The 21,973-nt window shown below is 32.4% G+C and overlaps 2 protein-coding genes across 3 annotated transcripts; one reads left to right on the forward strand and one right to left on the reverse strand.

The window, feature by feature from the left end:
* Positions 1-334: 334 nt before the first annotated feature.
* LOC110624969 (PLASMODESMATA CALLOSE-BINDING PROTEIN 3) lies at positions 335-2,381 on the reverse strand. The gene is made up of 4 exons (XM_021770449.2): positions 2,140-2,381; positions 1,636-1,881; positions 1,506-1,536; positions 335-865 (listed from the first exon to the last, which is right to left on the reverse strand). The coding sequence occupies exons 1-4, from the start codon at positions 2,189-2,191 to the stop codon at positions 637-639; spliced, it is 558 nt and encodes a 185-aa protein (XP_021626141.1). The 5' UTR covers positions 2,192-2,381; the 3' UTR covers positions 335-636.
* A 10,113-nt stretch (positions 2,382-12,494) lies between these two features.
* LOC110624978 (pentatricopeptide repeat-containing protein At1g26460, mitochondrial) lies at positions 12,495-16,519 on the forward strand. Of its 2 annotated transcripts, XM_021770457.2 has the most exons (7): positions 12,495-13,206; positions 13,353-13,575; positions 13,684-14,166; positions 15,038-15,244; positions 15,535-15,672; positions 15,764-15,952; positions 16,127-16,519. In XM_021770457.2, the coding sequence occupies exons 1-6, from the start codon at positions 12,587-12,589 to the stop codon at positions 15,950-15,952; spliced, it is 1,860 nt and encodes a 619-aa protein (XP_021626149.1). In that variant the 5' UTR covers positions 12,495-12,586; the 3' UTR covers positions 16,127-16,519. The 2 variants fall into 2 exon arrangements, with proteins under 2 accessions (XP_021626149.1, XP_043810233.1); XM_043954298.1 differs by lacking the exon at positions 16,127-16,519 and having other exon boundaries at positions 15,764-16,109.
* Positions 16,520-21,973: the final 5,454 nt, after the last annotated feature.

Consider the following 21,973-nt stretch of genomic DNA (forward strand, 5'->3'; position numbering starts at 1 on the left):
GCTTGATTTGTCTGAGATTCATAAAATTACAGTACATTATTACTTCCATGAAGGTGCTTAGTTGGAGAAAGAATTTTAAGTTTTAAGCATTAAAATTTTACTTTTTAACAAAAAAAATTAATTTTGTTTGTTTAATTAGTTTTTTTTTTATTTTTTGAAAAGTCAAAAAGTTTTTTTTATATTTTTTCTGACCTATTTGTGCACAAATCATCATTGCCAATTTGTTAATCTAGTTGGTAAGTGGTTCAGCAGTCGTCATCATTGATCTGCCTGCCAACTGTTCCATCAAGCAAAAAATTCACCCTAAATTAAAATAGGAGGAAATAAAACTAGGTTAGTGGATGGGTACCAATTTTTCATTAAGATCAAAAAAAAAAAAATACACTAGCTCTCTCTAGATATACAAAAGGAAAAAGAAAGAAAAGAAAAAACATCAGCAAAGAAAGATCAGGTTCTAGCCCCTCATTATAGGGAATCAAATTCCCAGGTTTTTTAACACTAGAGGAAAGAAACCTAAAACCTTACTGGGGTTTGTCTCTAGATCCCCTAGGGTAAAATTGCATGCCCCATCATCTATCCATGGCAAAATCTCATCCACACATCAAAACCCACTTGCTATCTTCTTAGCTTTCATCCTCAAAACACCAAAAGTAGGACTGGAAACCAGAGGCCCAAGAGCATGCTGCTAGTGACTTCAATGGGAGCCACACCAGAATTGTCAATGCCAGTGCCACTTCCTGTTGGGCCCAACCCAAAAGTTGGAGTCAGCCCTGATGTGCCTGTGCCTGTTCCAGTGCCTGTGCCAGTGCCTGTCCCAGTTCCTGTGCCTGTGGTTGGAGTAGTGGTGGTTCCTGTCCCTGTAGTACTGTAAATACAAGAGAAAAAATTAATCACAGAGGCAAATTATCATACTCCTTCTCATCACAATACTTGATCAGCTTGATCAAGATTCAGACATGGAATCAAAATGTGAGATTGTGGGGAACAGATGTCAAGCTGAGAATGAGGAATCAGAGAAAAATTGACAAGAAAGAGGACAAACAACTAATGAAATATCAACATCATGACAGCTCACAGCTGTAAAGATGCATCCCCTTAACCTATAAAAATATCAATGCAGAATTTTAATATTTAAGAATGTTAGATCTACCCCTTTTTATCAATTTCTTAGCTATTACGCTGTTGATTAAAATAAATAAATAAAACACATGAAATTGATGCAAGAAAAACCCCATTTCAATAACATGTGGGGGGTTCAAATTCAATGATTTTGACACAAAAATGAAGGAATTTGGCAGTTCTGCCAACCAAGACTCATCTCATCAAACCAGAACAAATCATTGGTGTTTATGGTAAGAAACTAACAGACGAGAAACAGATTCTTGGTGAATTCATCAGTTTGTGGATTACCCATCACCAGAAAATTAGACAATTTACAAGATTACAAAGTTTTCTTCTTCTTTCAAAGAGAATCTAAGCTTTTAATGAAGAAAAAAAGGGGATACCTTGTAGGATAAACACACCCAGACGCTACACCTGCAAATTACAAGAAGATAGAAAAAAAAGGGTAGATTTCATTAGTTACCACAAGTGGATGATTGACGGATGCTTCATCAAAGAGAACAGAGAACTTACTTGAAGGAGGATTGGCACTGGTAGTAGCAGTTCCTGAAAAATCACAGCTCCCAACAGCTTGACCTTTCTTCTGGTAATAACTGTTAACAGCATAGCTGCAATGATCTTTGACAGTGTTGGGTTGAAAACAAGCACCACTTTGAAGAATTTGAGTGCAGTCAGCTCCAGCTCCACATGCATAATCCAGGGATTTTTGCAGTGCTGCATCACTTAATCCATCCTTGCACAAGCAGTAAGTAGCTCCATCTACATGCACAAATCAAGAAAATAAACTTCATTCCACAAAATCAAGTGTTTCTCCCAAATTTCTTAAAGAAAATGGAGAAAAAAACAAACTTTATGTGATAAATTTTGCTGAGATTAAAGAAGAAAAGTAGAACGACTTTTCTCCTTTCTCTTTCTTTCGGCTAAATGATCATACTAAGAGAGAGATCAAGAACCCATCTCATGATCATTGAAAAAAAGGCAAAAAGGAAGAACAACAACAACAACCCAAAAGCTTACTTGAATGGCCGGCAAGTGCTAGTAAAAGCACCAAATACACTAAAACAGCCATGGTTATGCAGAGATTATGGCCAGAAACTCAAGAGGGTAGAGCTAATCAAGCTGAGAAAAAAAGACAGAAAGAGAGAATCTGAGAGAGAGAGAAAGAGAGAGAGAGAGAGATGAAATGGGTAAGTGTGGGGATGGGGATTTCTGAGAGATAATAATAGTGGGGGGAGAGTGACGGTAGGTGTGGTGGAGTGATCTCGTCGGCTTGTGGTGAAAGAAGATGGCTTTATGGTTGTGTGAATTTTACAGCATAGTAATATTAACATGGGTGAATTTTACAACAGTAATGAAGACAAGACAAGACAAGAGGGAAGGCTGCGTGTGTGTTTATGGGGAAGGGAGAAGCTCTAACTTTCTCTAATCTCCATTGTTTTATTTGTCAGAAGTGGAGATTTGTCTCACAACGGTCATAAACTCAAGTGCTTGATCGAAACTTAACCACCCTGATTAAGGTTGGTACTCGGTACTGTGCGCGTGTGATGAATACCCAGGATGTTCATTAATCTCTAGTGGGAGTTTAGGTATTCGGTTAAAAGCATCTCACTCAATTTCAAGCTGTCTAAGTTTGAATTCAATCTCTATTTTCATCGCTTTCGAATGAGATTTAAATGTTATTGTCATGATAAAAAAAAAATTAAAATGTCAAATTTACTCTGAAATATACAGTGATGATTAAATATATCAATTTAAATAAAAAAAAAACCTTAAAATTTTACTATTTTTACTTTAAAATTTATAATTTAATTTATATTAAAATAATATTTATTGTTATATTATTAATAAATAACGATAATTTTAATATACAATTAGAAAGTATTGATATAATAAATAAAATATAAAAAAAATTATAAATATAAAAAATATCATCTATTTTTATTCATTTTCTTGTTAGAATTTATAATTTAATTTGGATCAAGTAATCGTTCATGATATGTTTTTTACGTCAGTTTTTCTAACGGCATGTGAAAATTATTGATGTTTGTTGAGTTAAAGTACTACGAAATACTATTTTGATATAAATTAAATTATAAATATTAAAAAAATAAGAAAATTATTTTTTAATTCCTAAAATTTAATGTAATTAACACTTTTATCTCTTTATTTTGGCGACTCAATACTTAAATCCTTTATTTTCTCTTCTAGCCAAATTCGTAGTCCTTTCATTCAAAATAGCCATTTGGAATACGTGAATTGACAAAATTGACCATCACTAAAAGTCCCGCTATTTCAAAATCACGAAATCCAAATCCAATGCCTCTTCACTGTAAATTCTTCTTCTTCTTCTTCACCATAATTCATATCATTTCTGCAACTTCTTCTTCTTATTCTCCTTCTTCTTCTTCTTCACCATAACTTCTACCCTTTCAGCAACTCTCAAATAATGTTTTAGGGAGAAGAAAGATGGAAAAGAGAAAAAAAAAAAATCAATAATGTCAAAAGGAAATAGAGAAAATATGAGGGAGAACAAAGATGAAAAAAAGAGAGAAAAAAAATCAACAATGTCAAAAAGAAATAGAGAAAATATAAGGATAAAAAAGATGAAAAAGAAAAAAAAATCAACAATATCAAAAGGAAATAGAGAAAATATGAGGAAGAAGAAAGATGAAAAAAAGAGAGAGAAAAAAAAGAGGAGAATTAACAATGGATAAAAGGAAATGAAGAAGATATGAAATAAAAGAAAGATATTGATTTTACGTTGAGAGGGGGGTATTTTTGGAAAAAAAATTATTACCTCTCATCTTTGACTCTTTGACCAAACGGCTTAAATGGCGGAAGGACTACGAATTTGGATGGAAAAGAAAGTGAGGGACTTAAGTGTTGGGTCGCCAAAATAGAGAAACAGAAGTGTTAATTATGTTAAATCTCAAGGACTAAAAAGTAATATTCCCTAAAAAATTGATAGAATTATAAGTTAATTTTTATACTTTCTCCGGAAACATGAGTTAGCTCCTGCTTGCAAAAATCACAATAAATATTGATAACAATTGGACTCTCATATTCATATCACGCTCAGGCCCATGTTAAAAGACCAAACCATAATTCATCCAAGTTTAATGTGCAGGCCGGGCTACTAGCATGCAGCCTAGGTTTGATTCAGGCAAGCCGGACTCAATAAAGAACAGATCCACAGGAAAGAGGTTCATCTCACTAGAGGTGATGGATACACGAAGTAGCGAACTCCCGAGCGTTCGGGATCGTATTTGCATAATACTGAGAGATATTAAATGGCCATCTAACAATAAGAAAAGGGCTAAACGTTCATACATACGGACTCGTACGGAATGACAGATTGTAGGGATATAGGACGATACAAAAGACAAAAAAAAAAAAAAAAGAATAAAGGAAAAATGAGGGAGTAAATGACACCAAGCTGACACACATATTCCAATACTATCCTCGATTGAATATCAACTTATTAGATAGTACTTTATTTGAAATTTTATTAATAATTTAAAAGTAAATTTAAATTGAAAAATAATATTTAATAATGTTATCGTCTAATAAAATTAAAGAACAGATTTAATATTTTTACTGATTTTTAAAAAATGTTGATTCATAATTTTTCTGTATATATTCAATCTGATTGAATTTTAATAAGATTTACTTGAAATTAAGCTTGGAATTGCTATACCTAATTTATTAGGTCATTCAATGATTTTAAAATTAAACTTTCATTTAAAATAAAATCAAATACACTCATGATATGTTTTAATATTAATTTAATTTATGAACAATGTAGTATCTTATAAGCATTTTTTTTCTAAGTTATTTGATATTCAAAATTTATTAATTCGATTAATTTAATTTATTAATTCGATTAATTTGATTTTACCGTATTAAGTCCATTAAATAAAATAGATAGTCTTTCAAATTTTAAACATATCTCCTATTTAATATTCAAACTCAAACTATTATTTGGATAAGATGATTGGATTAACAACAAAATTTAACCATTCTCTCTTTGGTTGCTTGAGAGAGAGAATCTCTCTAAGTGCCTCTACCCTTCCTTCTAAACTTAGATCATTTCATTTGCCATAGTTGAGTGTGGTTGTCTTTTCCATCTTATTCAAAAAATCGAGTTTTTTTCTCTCTCTCTCTTCTTTAGATAAGGTTTTGCATATATAAATAATTTTTTTCTTCGATTTTGAGTAAATATTGATCGATATATTTATTGTGGTATGCTTTCTTTTTTGCTTGTTTGCTCGCCAAGAGGATCTTGAAAATTGAGTTTTCCTTCCAGCAATGCAAAGCTTTTAATTTATGGCTTGCATATGATTTTTGGGACCTTCTCTGTTATCTCCTCTTTGATTTGCAGGTTCATCTTTTCTCGAACTTTAGTGAGATTTCTATAATTTTGTCCACTGTTGAAAGTTTTCTTCAAGCTAATGTGGGTTTTTTTTACTTGGATAGTCAATATTTTCAGTGGAGAGGTAAAGCGGTTTGAATTTCAACTAGATTGTAATACCCGGCTAGACTCCAGTATCGGAATTCCTACCGTCCGGTGGAATCTCGGATGTCGGAAGCCTCTAGTAGGGTAAAACCATGTTTTTATGAAATGTTTTAATGTGTTTTATGTTTTTTAGCATGAAAGAAAATGAGTTTTTGCATGAAAATAGCATTGGAGGAAAACTCAGGTTCGGCCGCTGAACCTCAAGTTCGGCCGCCGAACATGCATGAGTTGCGGGTGTGCTTTAGGCCCCCAAAAGCATAAGTGAGGGAAGTCCAGGTTCGGCCGCCGAACCCCAAGTTCGGCCGCCGAACATGGCATGCATACGGAGGCACATTCGGCCCCCGAACGTGGTCTGGCCAGCCACTATAAAAGGGTCCCTTAGCCGAAAACGGGCGAGCTTTTTCCCCATTTTCGGCCAAGGTGAGTCTCCGCCGCCCCTCACCCATTTTCGACGCCTTTCCTCTAAATCTTTCAAGGTTTTCACTTGTTTTCACTTTGTTTTGAAGATTTGAGCTTTTGAGCAAAGTTTTGGAGCTTGGAGGTTCAAGAACCCAATCTCTCCCAACTTCGAGTTTAGGTCGTCTCTCTCTCGATCTTCAAGAGGTAAGAGCCGATCTTAAGCTCATTGCATGTTTTAAGTAAGTTTTAAGTAGATATAGGGGATAGAATGCATATTTAGGTTATGGTTATGCTTTTGGAGTTTATGGGTATAAATGTATGTTCATGAACAATGTGAGTTGCTTGATGTGTTGTAGATGGGGTTTATGTTGGTTTGAGGCCCCTAGGAACATGTATGCTTGTGTTTGTGTGTTGTAGAATAGGTTTGATGCATGTTGGAAAGGTTTGGAGGCGAAATGTGCATTGGGAGCCAAGTTTCTGCCCTTTGGCAGAAACCAGGTTCGGCAGCCGAAGGACTTTCGGCCGCCGAACATGGCTGGGGAGGCAGCCTTTCGGCTGCCGAAGCTTGCCCCCGAAAGGGAGACTTTCGTCTCTGTTTGGCAGTTTCGGCCGCCGAAGGTGCCGCCGGACATGCATGAGTTTCGTCTCTGTTTGGGAGTTTCGGCCGCCGAACCTGCCTGACTTTCGGCTCTGGAGGGACTTTCGGCCGCCGAACCTGCCGCCGAAAGTGCCCTGTCCAGGCCTTCCTTGCATGTTTTTGTATGGTTGTTTCATGATGTTTTAGGGGGTTTTTGGGGAGTAGTTTATAGTTATGTTCAGGTATGTTTGGTCTCTCATTTGAGTCCACCTGTGTAGGTTCGGACCCGAGGAACCGAGGACCCCAGCAGTGAGTTCAGCTGCTTCGGTGTTATCAGAGTCAGCCAGAGGTGAGTGGAACTAAACTTAATCTTTTAAATTAAATGTTTTATCATGTTTCATGCATCATGATTATGCAATAGGATGATTGCATTAGTTTCACGAATATGCCGCATTGCATCGATTGTTGTTGATGTGGGTGAATGTTGGATGACCCAATTAGTCCATGACAGGAAGACCAGGACCCCATTCTACGGCCTGGCACTATGTAAGGAAAGACCAGGACCCCATTCTACGGCCTGGCACGGTTATGGGACTCGAAGACCAGGAGCCCAGAGGATGCCCTGGGGGAAATGGTAAGTAATGTATGTTATGACAGGAAGACCAGGACCCCATGCTACGGCCTGGCACAATGTTAGCTTGGACTAATTGGTGACAAGTTCACCCAACCCTTATGTGAATTGTCTGTGTTATGATGCATTTCATTGGAGCATAGTGTTAATATGTTTTATAGTCCTACTCACTGGGCTTTTAGCTCACCCCTCTCCCTTTACCCCAGGCTTGCAGGTACGGTATAGTGCGGGAGTCCGGATAGAGTAAAGAAGTCATGATTATGTAATAGCTAGCAATGGACATGATCAAATTGTAATGTAATGTCTTAAGTACAGTATGGTTATGTAATGATGTTTATGGATGATTAGAGGTGTGCTTGACCATAGATGTTGTAATCCCTTCTAATACATGATCTTGGTTATTTTATGTCTTTTATGTAAACCAACTCAGCATATGTTGTGTCACCCATTGGGGGCACTGATGAGATCCCACTGAGGGATCAATGTTATGGTTATGTTAAGTATATGTATATGCACAGGTTGAGTTTGGTTGATGTATATGGAAAGAAAAGTTTTTAATTTTTATGTATGTTGTTGATCATGTATGGGATTAAGCAGGTTCACAGGATGCATGTTAGGCTTGCTACGGGTCCCGGCGGCCTTAAGTCGACCCGGATCCTAGCGCCGGTAGCGGTCCGATTTTCGGGTCGTTACATAGATCAAGCTCAAGCTCTGGGTTAGGACTTTTTTATGAGTTTAACTCTCCAAATCTAAACTTCATTTTTTTTTTAATGTTCTTTTAGTTTTTGAGCCCTAATTTGCTTTGTTTCAAGCTGTATGGACCTTTATATTTTTTGATTTTGTATGTTACTATGGAAGTTTTGATATTTTAATTATATACTGAAAAAGGGTAATCTAAACTAGTGGAATTCATTTATTAAGAAAAACTAGAAGTCCAATTAGTGCAAAAATGAAAAGGACAGAATTGCACATTAGTCTTGTATTGTGGGGAAGAATTCATGAATAGAAGAAAATGTCTAATAGCTTGGAAAAATTATGCAAGAAGTCTTCTAATTTTATATACGATAATTCATATTGAATGAAATTAATTACAAACTCTATATTTTTTCTTTTACAAATATAAAAACCCTATATTTAGTTTGGTGATGTGTTGACAAATAATTGGACTGATTCGGCTTTTTGACATAATCTATTATTACAAAGGCCAACCAATAAGTTCTCCGAATCAATTATACATCAAATGATTAAGACAAAGAAAGTTGCATTTGACACCCAAACATTCGTAACCACCACTTATAAAATATCTTTTTTTTTATAAAAATAAATTAAGATTCCTTCAATTCTATAGAAATCGTTATCAATTTCATTTGCTAAATTTTTAGAAATTAATTGTTTTAGTGGATTAATTAATCTATGGCAGAGTTAAGTGAAAAAAAAAAAAGAGAGAAAAAGAGTGGGAAAGTGAAAATACAGAAACGATTGTCAGTATTGAGGGTTGACGGAGTGTTTTGAAAGGAAAGTATCATTTTTGCTGTGATTTTATAGCGGCTCTGTGTGATTGTGCTTTTTTTTTCCTCTCTTCATAATAAAAAGTTGTTTGTTGTTTTTGAATCCTTCATTCTCCGGCTTTTTCTTGCCGGACGAACATATTTTGTTGGCTCGTTATACTTTACTATTTTGTCTTTACAAATTTTTTATTCTCGTTGTTGAGAGATCTAGCTTTTTCTTGCCGGACGAACATGTTTTGTTGGATCATTATATTTCGCTATTTTATTTTTACAAGTTGTTTATTCTCGTTGTTGAGAGACTTTTGTGAAATTTGTTACTCTCGTTTATTTTGAGGATGGTGACTCTATTTCACTTTTCATGAGAGATTTTATGCTATTTGGCATTTGTTGTTCAGGATCATAATCAATCCATCTAAATTAGAGGTTCTCCATCCATTTTTATCGTTAAAAGTGTAGAAATATTTTTTATTATCCTTTTAAAATTGATAAACTAATTGAGTTCTTAAATTTTAGCGTAATTAATGGATCAATTTCTGTAATTTTTAAATTGTACACTCTAAATTCCTCTATGATTTCGTACTCGTCTATTATAATTCAAACATTTTGATCTTTTATTTTTAATTTAAAATAATACTTAAATCTTCATTAACTTTTGTTTATAATATCTCATTTAACTAATTTTTAACACTTTGTTCTTTAATTTTTATTTATTAAAATATTTCAATACTTATAACTTTAAAATTTTCAAAAAATACTTACAATTTTAGCTATTTTTAAATATTATCAAATAACATTTAATTAGATTGTCAACTTTTATAAATTGTATATTAGGAAGAAAGAAAAAAGTTTGATTATCCACTAATTTTGAACTAATATTTATAATTAATAAAAGAATTCTAATTTTAGATAGATTAAATATAGAGGAGTTTAAAGATTTAATTTAAAAAATATAAGAACTGTTTCGTTAATTACGTTAAAATTTAAAGAAAAAATGTAATTTATATAATATAAAATTCTCTATAGGATTTAAATATTCATAAAAATATTTTAAATATTTTAAATATTTATTCTCCTTTCGACCGGTTAACTAACGGAATTATTGATGAAAATTTCAATTTAGACAGAATAATTATATAAAGATTTAAGTATTCGATTTTCGATTTTAAAAATAAATGAATCGATTTATTAATTAGAAACTAAACTATAATTACTCAATAATAATTGTGTTTTAAATTTATTATTTAACGAGTTTAGATAAAAATTGTCTTATTATTTAATAAGTTTAAATAAAAATTATTTTATTGTATATATATATTAAATAATATAAATATTTAAAGTAATTAATAATATCCATTTTTTTATAAAAAAGCCAATTAATAATTTTAAAATAATAATATAGTTTAAATAAAAAATAAAATTAAAATAGCTACAAGTGCGAAACAATTCTAATAATAGAGCTACTCGAAAATGTAGCTAATAGGCCTTATATTTATTGTAAAAAAATAAAATATATTTTTAAAGATTTTTCTTTATTTATAAATATTGATTTTAATTTTTCAAATATTTTAAATCTCAAATATAATTATTTCAACCGGTAAAATATTATAATTATTAAAAATTTTATTTATGAAAATTTTTTTCATATAAATTTGATATTAAATTTAATAATTATAATTTAATTATATTATTTTAAAATTTTTATAACAACTTATAACCGTTAGTTTTTCATTATAATATACTGGATCTTCATAAAGAAAATTATTTTCATTTTTTATTTTATATTTTTTATATTTTCTGATAAATTATAAATTCTTATTAAAAAAAATAAAATATAAATTTTAGGGTTAATGCAAATTAAAAACCACAAAAAAGTTAGGTGGAATGAAAAGAAAGAATAGGAATTGTTGTTTGAAAATTTGTGGTTGCTTTTAGATCACTTTACTTCATATTCCCTTAAAAAGTCCTTGATTAGGGTTTTGAAGTTTCCTATCAGCCAAACAGAGAATAATTGGACCACTTATTGCTTATTCATATATATTTACATTTTTTTTAATAAAAATATAAAATATATTAAATTTACTATTTAATCGGTATGTTTAAAAAATTCATTAATTAATTTTTTATTTAAAAAAATAATTTTTAACATTTTAAAAAAATATATTAGTTAATTTTTATTTTATCTGTTTTTTCGAAAGGTTTTATTTTATCTGTTAAATATTATAAAATATTTAAAATATCATTAATATTAGAGGGAGTAGTATTCAGTTCAAATCGAAAAAATTGATCGAACTAAATTAAATTTTGATTTGATTTTTAATTCATATCGGTTCGGTTCGATTTTTAATTTTAACAATTTCAGTTATTTTAATTTGATTTATTTTTTATTAAAAAAAATTAAAAAAACTGAATCGAACATATTAGTGATAATAATATGTTATTTTTAATAAGATCATAGTAAGATTAAAATATTTTAATTAAATTTTAAAATACTAAAATTAAAATGTAAAAATTAAAAAATTTATTAAAAATTGAAATCGATCAAACTGAATTGAACCGGTTCTGTTCGATTCGATTTTTGACTAAAATTGATTCAGTTTGATTTTCATAAATACTAAATTTTCAGGTTTCTATTTGTTTGGTTCGTTTCGATTTTAAACTAAACCAACCGAGTGCTCACCCCTAATTGATATAAATGATAAATTAGTAGACATTTTATAAAATTGAGAGAATAATTAATAAATTTTTTATTAATAATATTTTAATATATTTTTTAAAATTTTAAAAACTAATTAATGAATTTTTCCATAAAATTTTCTATTTAAAATTATTAATAGAACATTATTATATTGATAAGAAACATTGTTTAAATATAACCTCATTTGCAATAAAATAATTTAAATAATGCTCATATAATTATTATAGTAATTTCGATATAATTTTTATTTTTTAAATAAATTATTTTTTAATTTTAAAATTATTGAAATTTTCACTTACCTATTTGGTATAAACCATTTACAATAAAAAAAATCAATTAAAATTCTAAATAACTATGTATAATTTCTACATCTTTAAAATTAAATCTTTATATCAAAACAATTAAATCATTTCACTACAAATATATATTTAAAATAAAATTTTCTAAATAAAAAATTAAATTCTTTCATTATAAATATAAAAATTAAAAAATAATTAAATCGAATTTTTATAAATTTTTTTATTATAATAAAAATTTAAGTTTTTAAATATGAAAATTGAGAAATTAAAAATTAATTAAATTAAATTTGTAGCATTGTCTGAATCCACCCCAATGAATATTATTCACTTTGGGTCAAGAAATTATTACCTTTTTCGCCACAGATTTTATTTCCAGGTCAAGGGATTGATTACTTTTTCTTTTCAAAACGAACATGCCTTATAACCAAATTTATTAGTAATAATAATATATTATTTTTGATAATTTAAATTATATTATTTAATTTTTTTATTATTTAATTTTTTGAAAAAAAAATTAAATAATATAATTTAAATTGAATTATATATGCAACAGTTATTTGGGCTTTTTGTTTAATCCTGCATAAGATAACAAGAAATTACAACGAAGTCAATGGGCCGAAATAGTAAATGCCCATAGGCCTATGAATTTACAAGGCTTAGCCTAACCCATTAGTTTTATTTAATTATACTAATGCCCACGTATTTTCAGATAATATCCAGAATGCCCTCCTTGCTAAAATGACCGCTTTCCCCAGCGGATCCGATTACGAAGTCAGGGTCATAAACCCTAAATCAGAACTCAACACTCTCAGTCACTAGCAACCTCACGCAAATCATCAATGGCGTCTCAAGTTGCCATTTTTGCTCGAAGGAAATCCCTAATCAAAACCTTTAGCTCCATCAAATCCATTTCCACCTTCACTTTCCTTTCTCAGGAACCCCAACTCGCCACTGAACCAACAGACTCCGATCCCACCACCACCGCTGCCCCTACTCCTCTACCTCCAAACCCAGCCACTGGTAGCCCTCTCTACCATGAGAACTGGCGCAGCCCAATCCCAAACTCACCACTTGGTCAGTCTCTAATCCCTCTCGGCTTCACCCAACAACACCTAGCCTCTCGCCTCCATTCCACATATGAACATCTCGACGTCAATGCTCTGTTGAATGTGTTCGCCGACTGGATGACCTCGCAGCGATGGTCAGATATAAAACAACTTTTTGAATTTTGGATACGGTCGCTGGACACAAATGGCAAGCCTAATAAGCCGGATGTCAATTTGTATAATCATTACCTGAGAGCGAATTTGATGATAGGAGCTACTGCTGGGGATTTGCTGGACTTGGTTGCTCGGATGGAGGAGTATGCCTTGATGCCTAACACAGCTTCCTTCAATTTGGTGCTCAAAGCTATGCATCAGGCCAGAGAGACTGAGGCTGCCGAGAAGTTGCTCCAAAGGTTAGCAATTTGAGCTTTTAGGTATCGCTTTATGTGCAATGGGTCTGATTCTGTTGATTTTAGAATTAGAATTGATAATTCTCACATGCGTCTCTTCAAAGTTGGTGTTTGTTGGCTTTGTGATCAGATATTGTTTATTATTTCAGGATGGAGCTTACAGGGAATGAATCTCGGCCTGATGACGAGTCTTACAGTTTGGTCATTGGCATGATGTTCTCGACATACAGAATTGATGCTGCCTTGAAATATGTAGATAAGAGTTTGAAATCTGGTTATATGTTATCAATGAGAGTGTTTAATGATTGTGTAACTAGCTGTGTAAACAAAGGCCGACTGGATACTTTGGTGTCAATTATTGAGAAGTGCAAGGTAACTGAGACTGCTAACTAATAGTTAACTCATTCTGGGTAGGGTGTATACACGAATGTTTTACATGAATTCTTTTTATGTGACTTTATACATTTGTGCTGCTCTTAGACAATGGATCAGAACAAAGCTCTCTGTCCACCTTGGAACATGTGCAACGTTATTGCAGAAGCTGCTGTACAAGCAGATAACAATAAGTTAGCATATTATGCCTTAGAATTTATGGCCAAATGGATTGTTAGAGGTGAGAATGCAAGGCCGCCTGTTATACTTTCTGTGGATGAAGGGCTGATCATATCCACACTTGGAACTGCTGGCAAGACCTATAGCTCCACTCTTTTGGATGCATCATGGGAAATTCTCCGCCGCTCATTGCGCGAAAAGAAGGCCCCGCAACCAGAATCTTATATTGCCAAAATATATACCTATGCATCTCTGGGGAATCTGCAGAAGGCTTTTAGTACTCTTCGTGAATTTGAGATTTCCCATGGGAGTTCTGACAAAGCAGCAGAAGAAGAATGGTTCTCACCATTTACTTCTTTATATCCATTGGTTATGGCATGCTCAAAGAAGGGTTTTGAGACTCTGGACTTGGTATTTCTTTATATTTGGAAGTAATAAACATTTATATTATTTTGAAATTGTTCCATTTATCTTTAGTTTTTCAAATTCTGTATATTGTCTTGAATATCTGCAAATTGATGTCATACGTGAATTTATAGGTTGGTTATTCCAATTAATAACAAGTTGAGATTTGATGATTGTAAAAGGAGAGGACAGAATCACTACTCTGCTACATCTTTCATTATGATAACCAGTGTATTCAAATTGTAACGCACCCTTACCAGGATTTTATCAAATTATTAGGCTGTTGCACTGATGTGTGTTGGGCTCTTTTATCCGAAATATTATGAAGTCAATTATTGTTGTTATTATTATTATTATTTTCACTGTGGGCCATTAAAAGAAATGTCGGTGTTGCCTGTTATTGCACTGATTTCCACTGTTCTGTACGTTAAAGATCTTGCATGGTCACATCATACTTGTATTATACTTATGCCTCTCTGTGGCTGCTGTATCTAATATAAGCAGTTTAGTTTGTCTTTAACTTTCTATATATTTTGTAGAGAAATAGAATTTTTGGTTGTGCCTTGGATTGCATGCTTTGTCATCGGAATATCTTAATATTGAACTCAAGTTTTTTACTAGCATTCTGGCAAAAGCATTATACAATTACCTCGATCCTGTTGCCATATTTTTCTTGAGACCAGTTTGGGAATTCTCATGGCCTTTGCATTCTGAAGCACCTGTAAAGCAATTTTTTTGTTGCTTTAAGGTAAAACATCCAAAGATTCCACTTGAAGAGATATTATTTCTATTGAATTGGTTGTAGGACTTGTTTTCCCGTTATTTTTGTTCGCCTATGCAAACTCTGTTGCTAATATTCATTGTGAAAATGTATCAGGTATATTTTCAGCTGGAGAATTTGAGCCGTGCAGAAAGTCCATACAAGTCTGTTGCTGCTCTTAATTGTATAGTTTTAGGCTGTGCAAGTATATGGGACCTTGACCGTGCTTATCAAACTTTTGAGGCAATTGGCTCATCTTTTGGATTGACTCCTGATGTTCATTCATACAATGCTCTGATGTATGCCTTTGGAAGGCTCAAGAAGGTGGGTATCTTTTTGTCACTCATCTCTTTCCCCCCCTCCACAGAAAATAAAATAAGATAAAATAAAGTATGCTGCCATGCTGGACATTGCAACCATCTATCTCTGACTGCATTGAGCAATTTGCTGAATGGCTGGGGGATTGTCAATGTGCTTGTCTTGGAAAAATAGGGAAAGCTAAAACATTATCAGTAATCATAATTAACAGAAGGTGCTGAGAAGTAGTTGTGAACTACTTGTTTGACATGCTCAGATTGTTTTATGGTTAAAGTTCTTTTGCTTTCTCATAACAGACATTTGAGGCTGCAAGGGTATTTGAGCACATGGTAAGCTTAGGAATCAAACCCAACTCAACATCATATGCATTGCTTGTTGATGCTCATATCATCAATCGTGATGTAAAAACTGCTCTCTCTGTAATTGATGAGATGGTAAGTTCAACCTTTCTTCTCTTTCAGTGCTAATTGAGCAATTCTGCGATTCTATTCTCTTGGATTAATATGTTATGAATTTGCTGGCCAGGTGTCCGTAGGATTTGTACCCTCTAAGGAAACACTAAAGAAAATCAGAAGGCGCTGTGTCCGTGAGATGGACTATGAAAGTGATGATCGTCTGGACTCCGTGGCTAAAAAGTTCAAAATTCGAATGGGTTCTGAGATTCGTAGAGACACGCTGTTTAATCTTGATTATGGCACTGATTTTGCTGGATAGGTAAATTATGATAAGGGAAACCTTGTTAAAACACCAAATATACTTTAGGGGTATAATGGTGTTTGCTCAAGTTCCATGAGATGAAAGACCTCACGCTTCATAATTTGTTGCCTTGATATAGGATCCTGCAGTAATCATTATATGCTTATTTTATCCACATTTATCTTCTTGCAGGTTGCTTATCATTCTTCGTGTCAGTCTCAGTTTGGACTAGAACTCTACTTTTTGAACAAGAAGCCAATTCTTGTTTGTAAATTTCTTTGTTGTACTCAAATTTGGGTGTTGGCAGCATGACTCTTAGGATCATAGCCTCATAAGTTTCTTTTACTTCAAAATTATTATTTACGCAAACTATAGGGGAGCGAGATGATCCAAGAAATATTTTCTAATAAATGTAGGACAATTTTTATTTTTAATTTAGGGTAGAAATTCTGTGTTAGGTGGATGAGACCACATCCTGGAAATGGCTTAGATGTCGGTGTCTTTCTCTACCTCATTTGGATTTTTTCTGCTCTCTGTAAATGTTGAGATTAATTTTGGCTTTCAAGGATTTGATTTTGGAGCTCAGTTTGTGGAACTTGTGTTTTTTCATATTGGAATTGTAGCTTTTTGTTCTCCCAAGGAGGTTGCCTTCTACAAAGAACTAGTACTTGGCCTTTGGGAATGGGTGGGTTGTGTTCATTTCCATTGGAACTAGCAGTGTGAAGGCCTGAATCTATTGGCATTGCTATTGGGGGTACCGTTCAGAATATACAGGAGTATTAAAAATATATTTTAAAAATAATTTTATATATTTTTGTAGTACGAATTTGAAAATAATTTATTTTTTAATTATTTTTTATAGCGCATACAGATATATATATATATATATATATTCCATAAGTAATTCATGTATCGGATGGAAGGCTTAAAGCCCAAAGCCCAATACAGGCTTCTAAGCTGATAAAAAAAACTTTTATTATTTTGATTAAAATAATGTAATTTATTTTAATTTTTTTAATTTACTCTAATATATTTAAGAAATGTTTTTTTTTCTCAACATCTTTAATGTTAACATTAATTTAATTTAAAATCAAAACTAGATTGAACTCTTAAACTTAGTTTTAGAATTATTTAAAATTATAAAAATCCTGCAGTTAGGTAAACTTTGTTTGGAAAGGCTAATTGTGTTAGTAGTGGATAATTATATAATAATAGTTAGCTAAAAGTTAAAACAATAATTTTCATAGTCGCTCTCTTAATATAGAGACCCTACAAGCTTTGTTTGGAAATACTAATTGTTTTAAGAGTGTTAACTATTGTAGAATCTAATTGTAATAGTTAATCAAAGTATAAAAAATAATTTTTATAATTCAATCTTTTAACATTTAATAATTAGTTTTTTTTTACTAAATTAAGATATTAAATACTAATCTAAAAATTATAATTGAAATAACGTTTTAGTCATTCAATCTGATCTATGAGAGACGAAGATCATACCTTCAGTACCCTTGACTTTATTGATATTCGGAAATCCCTTAACTTTATTGATATTCGGAAACTGACAGGAGGACCATTTTAAAAGTTTACGTCCCAAATACGAATCGAACAATGAAGACTTTCGACTTTAGTGATCAAGGGACCCTCCTCCACACAGATTAGGTGAATCAAGCACGACCTATTTAGACAAGAGTAAGAGATCGACTTTCTATGCGTTAGTCGTCTTTTCGATACATCATAGAGGTAATAAATGCACACGTGGGAAGATAGAATAACATAAGACACACGATAGACGGAGTATGGGCTAAACCTGCCCACTATTAATGAGCCACATAATGCTTCTACCAAAGGTGTCCACGTTCTATCTGATGAGATTTAGCACTGAACCATTGAACAAACCAACCGGTATATATATCACCAATCTAGCCCAAAAAAAGATTCTCTCCCTCCCTTTTTGACACACGTGGGGAAAATAATCAAATACCTCCTCTCAAGGACCCCTCCAAAAAGCTTTTCTCTTGCCTTTTCTTCCTCTTTGTTATTTTTTCTCTTGACACCATTAAAAGCCCCAGAGTTAACTTGAGTGTTAGAGAGTCTCCTCTGAGTGCATCACCGGTAGGCTTCTGACCGTCTTCTCATATTTTGCTGGTTCTTTTCCCCAAAATTGAATACAGAGAGACTTACACGAAATCAGCGAAGTATCTACCTCTCTTCAAATCAATCATGAACTAATGATCAACCTATCGAATCAAATCTCTCTTCAGGTGTCTGTATCAGGTCACCTCGCCAGATCTCAGAACCATCAATCAGTTTTGATAACATAATAATAACAGATCCCATTGAGATCGTGACACATATACAAGAGGAATAGTAGTCTTTCGCACTAGGTCATCTGGTCCGACCGAGCAATAGGAGGTCCGACCTATGCAAGGCACAGGTCAGACCTCCCATGTCTCTAATCTTATCTATACCCAATACGAGTAAGCTGATCTTACTAGCACTCAGAGCAAGCATATCGACCTCTTTAAAGCCCCTCGAGCCTTGCTAGGGCCATAATTGTGCATGCGGTAGGGCTGACAGAGGTGATGCGTGTGATTGACAGAGTATAGGCCAAGTGGCTCAATATTTATTAGCCGATTGTCTGCCATTAATGAGCCACCTGACACATCTACCATGACAGATAGTGTCCAATCCGAATGGATGTCTATCAGAACGTCCTAACTTAACTAGGGTATAAATACCCTTAGACCAATCACCTTTGGGGACAAATTTTCAACCATCACTAATCCAAAAAAACTCTGGATCTCTCCACAAAATCTCAATCTTCACGAATTATAAAGTTAAACCCTATTAACTCTCAACCACCCAAACAAATCCATTAATTTCATTGTGAATCAAGTCATCGCCTACGTGTCTCCATTCCCTCACCTCACCGGATCATAGGCTCATCATTACCGAATGCACTTCTCAAGTGTAAATGAGTTTTGCTTAGTTGCCATTCAACTTGGGTAGATAACACAACAAAGGTCATAAAATAACGAAAAAAAAAAAACATTCAAAGACAAAATAATAGTTTCGTATGGCCAAACTCAAAATCTAATTAGTAGCTAAACCTTCAAAAGCTGCCATTGAATCAACCAAGCCAGAAAGAATATTATTTAGGTTGAGGAAGAGGATGCTATGCGGAGCTTATTAGTGATGTGGCAGAAAAGAAGTCGAAAATAAATTGTCACTCCGCAAAAGAAAGAAAGTGAGGTGGTTGGTACCTATAGGCAGCCACTTTGACGTTAAAGTCAGTAATTTATCAGAGAGGCAAATGTAAGTAAATTGCTTGAGTTTTAAAATAGTGTATAAGAATGCGTATCTAAATTATGTGCGTGCTTCGCTTTTATATTGTAAGAAGATAGAGTTAATTGGTGATTTTCCTACAAATTCGATTAGTATCGGCTAGTGGATAAAAAATATCGTGTTTGTAGATATAATGTGGATGCGTTATGTGATATCTTTTAACAATAACTTAAATGTTATAAAAGGCTTGATCAATCATAAAAAGGCTAGTTTTCTGTCGTTCCGAGTATTGACCATCATGATGATCAGATCTCTTTTCTTATGGGTGAGACCTGCGTGACTAAGTGTTACAGTTTATTAAAATCTTGTCATGTAACTCTGTTATATGGTGATGGCCTATAACATATTTTGCACAAATATTGTATTATATCAATTACTTTCGTGTACTATACCTTGAAGTCAACCATCCAACAACAGCAGATGGGTTAATCAAACATCAAATGGCGTTTCCATATAGTTAAATACAAATTGAGAACTAAGTGGAGAACATTAGATAATTGTCTAGAAACAAATCTAAGAAAGGGAGGAATTCGCAAAGCATAGGCGGTACATTTTCCTTACCTTTGCAAAAGGAAAAATAAAACAAAATCAAAACGTACAAATGTCATATCACTAAAGTGACCTTCACAATCTCTCCAAATTGTTATATATATATATATATTTCAAATAAATAATATCTACACATTAATCCACCGATAGAAAAGGTAAGACCTGCTATTGCTCTCATAGAAAGTTTTCTTCTGTCTATAAAAATAAAGGTCTTGTTTGATCAAGAATAAGTAAATTAAGGAAATAGCATTTATCAGGAAGTACAAAAAACTCTTTTGTTTTGTTCGCATTTTAAATCAATTTTCTAAAAGTTATTTCTTACAAATAACTTATCTAGTTGAAACTTGATAAATTGCACTTTCCTAGTTAACTTATATTGAATTTATGAATTTATTTTTTAATTTATTACATTTAAAATTATATTATGGATATTATTATTTTTTACCACTTATAAATAATTTTACCTTTTTAAAAATTGATTTGCATATGCATTTCGAGAAATTAAATTTTTGAAAGTGTATTTCTTGAAAAATATACAAAGTAGGGTATTTTGAACTAAATAAAATCGGAAAAAAACTTCCAGTAATATACAATCCACATGTTGAAGAAGAAAAAAAAAAGACCTATCTGTTTTCCAACATACCAGGGATGAAAATGGAGGATACCTATGAAATAAAATGGAAGGATTGAAATGGATAATCCTAATGACACATACCATAAAATTCACCTATCATGAGTTCTAATTAGAGCTCTTAATTCCCACTCCCCACTTATATAGAGATTACTTCTTCATATATTTTCTCTTTTAACTTCTCAACTCTTAATAAGCTACCTCTTTTTTCATCTCTTAACCCATAATTAGTTAATTTTTTTAATCCCCTTTTATTTAATTAACAAAATATAATTATTTTTAAAAAATTAATTAAATTAAGGGAGAATTACTATCTAGTATCTCCGTCAATGAAATAATCCTTTCTTTTTTTCTTTTTTCTCCTCCTTAAAGAAAAAAAATTGAAAAAGAACCGAAGGAAAAGAAGAATTAAAAAAAAAGGGAGTAATTTGGTCTTTTGTTATATTTTTAACAGCAAAAATAAATGAAATTGAATGGAAGAGGTTATTTCGTTGACGGATAGAAAAGATAATAACGTTTTAATAGGTTTTTTAAAATTAAAAAACTCATTTGTTAATAATAACAATACTCAAAAACTAAATAATAATTTTTTAAAAAATAATTATATGCCTATTTTTTGTGAGAGTCTAGGACTTGAGAGCTATTATATTTTCTATGTAACTCCATCTTTCGATTAAACGTGTTATATAGTATCATTTTAAATTACAAGTTTTAGACTGAATCTGGTTAGCTCTTCCCCCATGCAGTCGTTTAGTGATTGGTTTGTTCGGGTATGCAATTCAGTTTTTATTTCTACTTTACACATGGTGGTTATGGTAGTTTAGGGTTTATGAGAGAATAGAAACGCTCAACATCATGTTGTGATTAGGTGTGTGTAAAGTCCCTTTTCAAGATTGGGAGGCGGCTAGAAGTTACAGGGAGTTAGTTGTTAATATTTCGATTTGCGTTCAAAGGAAAAAGCCACTTATTAGAAGTTTTAAGCTAAATGTTGATACTGCATTATTTCTACATCAGGCTATGGGAATAGATTGTGTTTTAAGGGATAGAGTGGTGAGTTTATTGCAGCACGTCAACAATGAATTCTTGATAATTTTGATACTTCTACGGCTAAGGTCATGGATTTTAGAGAAGTTTTAAGCTGGCTCAAAGATGGTGGTTGGTTCTCGGTTATTGTAGAGTCAGGCACTCAGCTTTTGGTTTGAGGTATAGCTGATCCTAATTATCAGTATTTTTCATCATGTGGTAGTCTTGTTTTTTATTGTAAATCTCTTTATCTTGGAGATAATCTCTATTCCTATTAACTTTGTTTATAGGTCTGTTAATGGTGTAACTGATACGCTTGTTCGAACTAGCCATGGTATTTCGGACCTGATTGAGGTTTTTTCCTCACTTTCTAGTTGTATTTTTGAGTTGATTGTTTTTGAATTTTAATGAAATTTATATTTTTTTATTAAAAAAATTACAATTTTTATGTTTTATACTTTTAATTTTTACAATTAAATAAATTAATTTAT

Source organism: Manihot esculenta, chromosome 1, assembly GCF_001659605.2.
Source record: "Manihot esculenta cultivar AM560-2 chromosome 1, M.esculenta_v8, whole genome shotgun sequence".
NCBI classification, from domain to species: Eukaryota; Viridiplantae; Streptophyta; class Magnoliopsida; order Malpighiales; family Euphorbiaceae; genus Manihot; species Manihot esculenta.

Coding starts and splice junctions, on each gene's coding strand:
- LOC110624969 (XM_021770449.2), bottom strand. CDS start 2,191: ATGGCTGTTTTAGTGTATTTGGTGCTTTTACTAGCACTTGCCGGCCAT. Junction 1,537..1,635: donor CAGTGCCAATCCTCCTTCAA/GTAAGTTCTCTG, acceptor TGTAATTTGCAG/GTGTAGCGTCTGGGTGTGTT. Junction 866..1,505: donor GGGTGTGTTTATCCTACAAG/GTATCCCCTTTT, acceptor TTGTATTTACAG/TACTACAGGGACAGGAACCA.
- LOC110624978 (XM_021770457.2), top strand. CDS start 12,587: ATGGCGTCTCAAGTTGCCATTTTTGCTCGAAGGAAATCCCTAATCAAA. Junction 13,576..13,683: donor CAATTATTGAGAAGTGCAAG/GTAACTGAGACT, acceptor TGCTGCTCTTAG/ACAATGGATCAGAACAAAGC. Junction 15,673..15,763: donor TCTCTGTAATTGATGAGATG/GTAAGTTCAACC, acceptor TTTGCTGGCCAG/GTGTCCGTAGGATTTGTACC.